Source organism: Squalius cephalus (genome assembly GCF_949319135.1).
Source record: "Squalius cephalus genome assembly, chromosome: 8".
Taxonomy (NCBI): Eukaryota; Metazoa; Chordata; class Actinopteri; order Cypriniformes; family Leuciscidae; genus Squalius; species Squalius cephalus.
In genome coordinates this window covers 38,786,631-38,795,129 of record NC_137129.1, presented here as the reverse complement: position 1 = coordinate 38,795,129, position 8,499 = coordinate 38,786,631, and the positions used below count along the sequence as shown (strand labels likewise).

At 34.3% G+C, this 8,499-nt stretch overlaps 1 protein-coding gene across 1 annotated transcript; it reads right to left on the bottom strand.

Moving 5' to 3' along the window:
- Nucleotides 1-1,953: 1,953 nt before the first annotated feature.
- LOC307163616 (CD209 antigen-like protein C) lies at nt 1,954-8,499 on the bottom strand. Its single transcript, XM_079879741.1, has 9 exons — nt 8,374-8,499; nt 7,418-7,537; nt 4,872-4,919; nt 4,713-4,754; nt 4,533-4,574; nt 4,148-4,219; nt 3,862-4,016; nt 3,126-3,235; nt 1,954-3,014 (listed from the first exon to the last, which is right to left on the bottom strand). Exons 1-9 carry the CDS (start codon nt 8,447-8,449, stop codon nt 2,840-2,842), a joined length of 840 nt encoding a protein of 279 aa, XP_079735867.1. The 5' UTR covers nt 8,450-8,499; the 3' UTR covers nt 1,954-2,839.

Here is an 8,499-nt window from a genome sequence, read left to right as displayed (position 1 = left end):
CTAAATCCTGAAGTATCCCTTTAAGGGTAGGTGACAGAGCAGTCGGTGGGAACCTATAACCAGGAACAACCCCCACACAGTGCTGTTTCAGTGTTTTCCCATTGGAAAACACTCACACAACACTGCATGTCTCTGTCAGGAATGCATTGCTTACTTTTAGAGTCATCTTTGAGTAATTGATGTCATGTATTTATTATTTCTGAATTGGCTTTTAACCATTTACTTTACTTTAATTGACATGATACATTTTTACCTGACAAATAAATGTTACATCTTGATTTATTCTGAAGTTTTCTGAAATCATTATTTTAGTAGATAATGAGCTGGTGCTACCGCAGCGCTGTGTCCAGGATAGGTCAAACTAAAGGCGCATATATGAACGGAGCAGTAGCCACGTCATCTGAAGACCTTTTGATTTCTGTCTATCACTGATTTTGCAAGTTGTACGGAAGTGGCTAAAATAAACTACACTTTTTTTGTGTGAGTGAGCAGTAGGCAACCGACTTAAGAGCCATTAGCAAACCCTGCACCCTCTGACCAAGATCAGACTGGCGAGGCTGTGTCCATGAAATCCACGTAAGCCCGGGGCGTGTGACTCTGTGCGGCATCGGGTCCCTTAATGAATTAATAATTGAAAGTATGGGATGCTCAAAATAATCAAAGATCTAAATTAATTCATAATCAATATTTTTGACTATTTTCTAATAAGAATCACAATCTAAATTTGATTATAATTTGAAAATGGAGTCAGATTAAGCGTAGAGCTAAAGAAATATTTAAACTAAATTCCAATAAATTAAGTGAACTTCACTGGAACGCTGAAAAGACATACACGCATTATACCTTCGCGCCAGGCTGTTGGATTCCGTCTTTGGGCCAATGGGTGGTCTCTACAATATCATAATAAATTTGACAATTATTTTTCTTTATGTATTAATATACAACTTATACAATACATACTACCAGTCAAAAGTTTGGAATAATTAAGTTAAGTAAATGATTTAGTGTTTTCGAAAGAAGTCTCTTCTGCTCACCATGGTGCATTTATTTTATCAAACATACAGTAAAAACAGTAATATTGTGAAATGTTATTACAATTATAAAATAACTGTTTAAATATGTTGGAAAATTGTATTTATTCCTGTGATGCAAAGCTGAATTTTCAGCATCACTACTCATTACTTCAGTGTCAAGAAAAATTTATTTTTATTATCAGTGTTGCTTTTTATTTTTGTGGAAACCGTTGAAACACTACCATTCAAAAGATTAAAAAAAAAAAAAAAAAAAAAAGAAAGAAAGAAAAATAAATGAATAATCTCATTCAGCAAGGATACATTAAATTGATCAAAAATGACAGTAAAGACATTTATAATGTTAAAGATTTCTATTTCAAATAAACGCTGTTTATTAAACCTTATGTTCGTCAAAGAAGCCTGAAAGTATAAAGATAATAATAAGAATCATTATTAATAACTGAGCACCAATCATTTATAATAGTTGAGCAGCAAAACAGCAAAGAATGATTTCTGAAGGATCATGTGACACTGAAGACTGGAGTAATTATGCTGAAAATTCAGCTTTGATCACAGGAACAAATTAATACAACATCAAAAGTGTTTGGTTAGCATGAGGTCAGTTAGCTCCTGCTGGTAAAATGCTAAATGTGTCACATTGACATCCTTTCAAAAGCAGGCTACACTTTAGAAACACCTTAACCTGGTAATGCTGTTCCATGAACACTCGAGGGCGCCAAACACTTGCAAAATGTGAGTGTAAACCCAGAGAAATGTGTCCAATGTAATAAATAAACTTTGAAAGACAATAGATAGTGTATTGTGCTCATTTTGAAAGGATGAGCTAAAAATAAAGTAGAATAAATGGTTCATATTTGTAAAACACTTTGGATAAAAGAATCCTGATGAGTGAATAAATATAAATAGGCAAAGATATGTAAGTGTTTACATTAGAATGTTTGTTTATTTTTGTCCAGACTGTTATTGATTTATTTGAGATGTTTTGATTTATTATAGCCTATTGTGTATGTTTTCTCTCCAAGAGAGAAGAATGAGTCTGTCTACTATTGCTTTACAAGTACATCCACAACATTAAGCATAAAATCTCATATTGTTGGCATTTAGATTTTGCTGCAGTAGATTTGCCACCTAAAAAAAATAAAATAAAATCACCATATGTCACATATGGACAGGAGAATACTGCACTTATATGAAGAGGAAGTGTATAGGGTTTATATGTCCAGTGATCCCCTACTGGTAGATGCTGGAACTGCACTATTATCAGAACAATATTCTCATTTGACAGCATTTATAGTTGTGCATTCTGACTTTTTATTTTATTTTGCAAATGTTATATTAATAGCAAAAATGTATCATATTATAGTAGATGTTTGACCGGTCACCGTGATTTTGCCAAGTAAGACATGTTCCTGGATCAACATATTTTGTTGATCCTGGAATAACATTCCTGCCCCAAAATTTAGTCCTATCCTAACCCTATCCCTACCCCTAAACCTAACCCTACCAAAACTTTTCCCTAAAATCAGAGGGAAATGATAGGTGAATGACACTGGTGTTGAAGCACCTCACCCTGGTTTTAAGCCCAAACTTGACATAAACTGTAAACATGTTCCTCAAATCTGATTGGTTGATTGGAAAGTTGATCCAGGATAAACAAAGATGTTGATCCAGGAACATGTGGTACTTGGTGAAATCACGTTCATCATGTTTGACCCCGCATGTGTGTAATGTCTTTTGTTTCACAACAGTTGTTTGATTAAATGACAGAATAATAACTTTTGGGTGAACTATTCGGGAGGGATTCATTAAACCGCGGCAGCAGCTTCACACACAAATCTTTTCTCTTGGAAACAGAAAGCATCCGTCCAGAAATCCGTCTCTCCCATTATATGTCCCAGACTAGCACAGTCTTCACCGGCAGGATGGCCTTTAGTCCAGTTATCAGGCTCACTGACTCCATCCTCTCGTTTCATCCAGAATCTGCGGGACGAAAAAAACTAATTGCTTCTGTTTGGCAGCAACCTGCTAATTATTGAAGTATTGTTAGTTTTAATGCAGAGGTTGTATTGTCAAGATTAATGAAGCTCTTACTCTGCTGAATCATTTAGTGGCTGGTTGTTCACCCAGACCCAGTGTCCCTCAGTGTCCAAATCATTAAGACCAATCCAGTGCGTCACTTTAACTTTAGAGGTCAGAAAATCCTGGTGGAGAAAAACACGTTTTTGTCTTGTGATATATTAATGCACATAAGGTTTGGAGCAGAGAAATGTGTAGCCTAATATTTAATGTCAGTGGGAAAACAAAATTGACTATCATTGGGTTTGTTGAGAATGATTAATCGGGGCATGTTATTCTAAATCAAGTGTTGTTGTTTTTTTTTTTTGTTTTTTTTTTTGTGTAATCTTTAAAAATAACATGAATAACATGCTCCACTACTGAAACTACTTTCTTTTTGTAGATATCATGCATCAAATTTGAAATGTTTGCTCGGTGAACAAGCTAAGAACAAGTCTTTTGAACAAGATGCTCACTTTCACCCAATCTTCTTAGACCATCAGAGACTAAATTTAACCATGATCATCAGCTTGAGGAAAAAATATTATTATTTCTTTCTCTACTTTTCTGTAGAAGCCACATCTATATTATACTGTACTTGGCATTGTGTACAGCAAATGTAGTCACACTGACAAATTGTTATGGGATGTTTCTAATTTCCAAGTAACTGGAAAAATTGCCTACCTTTTTTGTTTAACTCAGAAATACATCATGTTACAGAAGAAAAAGGGATTAATATACTGTAAATGAAGTGTTGAAGTGCAGAACACACCTGCTCTGCTTGGCTGTTTATGATCACTAGATGTCCTCCTCGACTCACACAGTGATCTCGACTCTGTGTCCAGTTCATCTTGACCGTAGAGAAGTAGTAGCATTTTCCCCCAGAATAAATCCAGTTTACGGCACAAAGTGCACAACCTGTGCTGGCTTTTGAGAAAGAGAGTCAATTCAGTTATTCATTATTTCACTCATTTTTAGTAATTGTGCTTATTTATAGTACAGTATGTGTGTAATGAATGTCTTTTAACTTTGCACAAGGCTCAAATCTGAAGACATACGATTTAATCTGTTCAGCTTTCTAAGTGTTTCCTCGTGCTGGTTGTGGAGCGCATCAAACTGTTCTCTGTAATCTGCATGACAAGGCCAAAAACAAACACAATCAGGATGAAAATGAGCCATTCTTCAGAACACAATACTCTTGAAGTTAATCAAAGTTTGGTTCAGTGTGCAGAACACTTTGTCTAAGCCTGTGTCATGGGTGTGAAAGAGAATTGCAGTCTGGCGTAGTTGTCTGTGAGCCATGATGACTGGTACAGAGACAGTGAAAATATGAAAAAGGAAGAAAACAAATGGTTGGAGAAATGTTCAAATGACTGACTTGTATTTACAGAACAAAAATAACTGTGATATATTTTGATATGTATGAATCTGAACTTAACTTACTGGTGTAGTTCGCTGTAAGTTCCCCAAGCTCTCTTCCCATGACTGGTACAGAAACCGTTATGAAAAAGGAAGAAAACAAATGGTTGGAGAAATGTGTTCAAATGACTGACTTGTATTTATAGAACAAAAAGAACTGTGATATATTTTGATATGTATGAATCTGAAAGTTACTTAACTTACTGGTGTAGTTCGCTGTAAGTTCCTCAAGCTCTCTCGCCATGGCTGGTACAGAAACCGTTATGAAGAGAATGGTGGAGAAAAGAAAACAGACAAAGTCATATTCATGTATCTTTGTGCACAGTTAATGTTGCTGTACTGGATTAAATATATTTTACTCACTTGTGCCATTTGTTTGTTGGGCAGACTGTTTCATTGAATCACTGATATCTGATTGAAGACATGCACAAAAATGCACATGACTTGAAGATTAAAAGCAGTAGCAGTGATACCACACACACACACACACACACACACACACACACACACACACACACACACACACACACACACACACACACACACACACACACACACACACTGTTTGGATTTAAATAGGCAAATGCTTAAGTCTATGATTGGATCATTATTCCAGTGATTATTACTATATTGTTCCGAATATAAGACGATGGTATTTATGGCATACCCTAACTGGTAACACTTTATAATAACTTCATGCTATTAATCATTAGTTAAGCATTACTAAACAGTTAATTCATCATTTATAAAGCATTAATAGACATTAATAAGCAGTTTATAAATACAGCTATGAATGCTTTATTCTTGATTTATAAGCATATCTATATTGTGTTTAATAATTGTATTTTCATACTTTATTAATGATCAATTTATCATTTCTAAATGAAGTATAGCATTATTTACAAACCAGTTACATTATTTACCATTATTTACAAACTAGGTGTTGTCATTGATTAATAAGATCATTTAGAAAGTGTAAGTAAATGTAGTAGATTCAAGTAGTTATAAAGTGTTTAGTAGTGGCCAGTTAACTATTTTGTGAGCTCATCTAAAGTGAGGACTATTTATGCTTTGTAAAGCATTTATAAAGGAGATTTAAAGACTCAGTTATCTTCTAAACAGAAAAAGGAAACAAACACAACACAGCGATACAGAACATACAAATATTTCACAGCCTTTAAATCTCCTTTGTAAATGCTTTACTAGGCATAAATAGTCCCCACTTTAGATGAGCTCACAAAAAATATTTAACTGACCACTACTAAATGCTTTATAACTACCTGAATTAACCATGAATTACAGTAGAAATACATGTTAATAAAGCATTTATTAACACACTAAGTAACTAGTACTATATGTCTGAATAATAATATGTATTTAAACAGTTTATTAATCATTTACTTATACTTTCTAAGTGATCTTATGAACCACTGACAACTCCTAAATGACCGGTTTGTAAATAATGTAATACTTCATTTAGAAATGATAAATTGATCTTTAATAAAGTATGAAAATACAATTATTAAACACAATATAGATATGCTTATAAATCAAGAACAAAGCATTTATAGCTGTATTTATAAACTGCTTATTAATGTCTATTAATGATTTATAAATGACAAATGAACTGTTTACTAATGCTTAACTAATGATTAATAGCGTGCAGTTATTATAAAGTGTTACCAAATAACCTGTAGTTCTCATTTCCAGTAGATCTCATAATAACTGATTCCTCACCTTTGTGTGTGTGTGTGTGTGTGTGTGTACAGTGACAGATGTTGGCATGACAAAACAATTGGTGATCCGCATTACCTATCTAATCCAGGGGGTATGAATTTTTTCCCTTAAAAAAACAGCAGTTTCTCCATATATCCATATATGGATATCCAGTGCCTTTAGCTGGATGACTGCTCTGGCTACGTACTGACACACTTGCCTGTCTATTTCTTCTAATGTTATACTCTGACACGCCGTATTTTTCATCTGCTTAATGAGTTGTTTGACTCCTCTGCATTTATCACATGAGCTTAATGTTTGTATCATAACCTCTCCTCAGTTGCTGGTTCACTTGCCTGACTTTTAACCTCTCTGTTCTGGGCGGTCATTCACCATCATGAAGTCACATGGCACTGTAAACTTCCCTCTCTGTTTCTTGCTCTTCAGTGGAGTTTCTTGGGGTCAGAAATTTGATGAGACATTATTTCTGAAATCTGAACCCTTGACTTAGCACAGAATTTCTGTCAGCAAATATTCCTGAATTTTAACATGCAGTCCAGAGCGGGTCGCTTCAGTCCTGGGAGAAACACTTGTTTTATACGTATTTGGCTTATTGTTGCAGGTGTATTATTGACGTAAGAATCTAGACCCTGAATATAAGACCCCATTTTTTCAGATGTAACCTATTTCCAAGCAAAAACACTCTTATATTCGGAACAGTACGGGTATGTTTCTAGCATATTATATGTTTGGAAATAGTTCTTCTAACCCTAATTGATGGAGTGTGTAGCATTTAATTTCTTAAACAACCATGGAAGACAAATCATGGCCATTTCCCAGCATGACAATGTCAAGATTCATCAGGCTCAAATTGTGAAAGAATGGTTTTGAGGAGTATGAAGAATCATTTTCACACATTGATCGGCTCCTATGAGTCCAGACCTTAAATTCATTGAATGTCTTTGGGATGTGCTGGAGGAGACTTTACAGAGTGCTGGACTCTGGATTCATCTCTTGATGGAAATAAATGATGTGACGTTATATAAAATATACCATCTTTATGTTTTTTTCTACATTATTTTGGACATTCAATGTAAAAATATTATAATATAAAAATATATTAAAAACTTTAATGTTAATTAATCACGATTAATTACAGTAAAATGTGTAATTAATTAAATGGCACTACTCACACAGAATCCCTAGAATACAGAGACTCCCAAGAGCAAAAACAATAAAGACAATCAGAAGAACTTTAGTCCACTTAGGGAGATGAACTTCCCTCTCTCGTTCTTGCTCTTCAGTGGAGTTACCTGGGGTCAGAAGTTTGATGAGATGTTATTTCTCAAATCTGAGCCCTTGAATCAGCACAAAATTTCTGCCAGTAACTAATCCTGAATTTACATTTATAACATTTCTGCAATATATATTATGCAAAATGCATTTTCAACATGTGTGACAAGTTGCCCGAACCAGACATTTTATGAATTTTGTCCTGTTGTCCTGAGAGCTCGGTTGTAAAGTTGCAGTTGGCTCTCGTCTGAATGTTTGCCAGTGTGTTTTAATTGTGATCATTGTTACTCAAAATATATCAAATATATGTACTGAAAGTTTAGCTTGAAGAATAGAATTCACATCATAAGATCTTAAGAGTTTCAAACTGGATGTTTGAAATAAAACATATAAAACCGCTGCTAGAGAAAACAAGAGCAACTGGATATTTGATTTAAACCTTAACTAAGATCTTGTGACAACAACACCGGTGACCCCTTGCCATCATGATAGACGGGAAAAAATATATATATTACTGTTCTATTACTGCACAGCATCTTAAGAAAAGATAAACACTTATAGTCTACTTATATAGAACTTTGGTTTTAGAACTTAGGTTCCCCAAAGAACCTTTGTGTTCAGATTTTAAAAGAACATTGTGTGATGAACATTTTAATAATCAGAAAAATTTTTTCCAATATAAAGAACCTTTTTGTGGAATGGAATGATTCCATGAATGTTAAAGGTTCTTAATGGAACATCAATATAAATAACATTTATTTTTAAGAGTTTACAAATGACAACCTTATACACCATTCCTACAGTGCTAAATCTTTAAAATAGAAATGAATGCATTCTGATAACATCCCGGCCTTACCTTTGTGTTGAGAGCAGTTTTCATCTGAAGAAACTGTTGAAAGTAGGAAATCAGAATTTTCAAAGACTGAATCCATTTCATGAGCCTGACAGAAGACGTATCCGCTGAGACTTGAGTGCTGCTTGA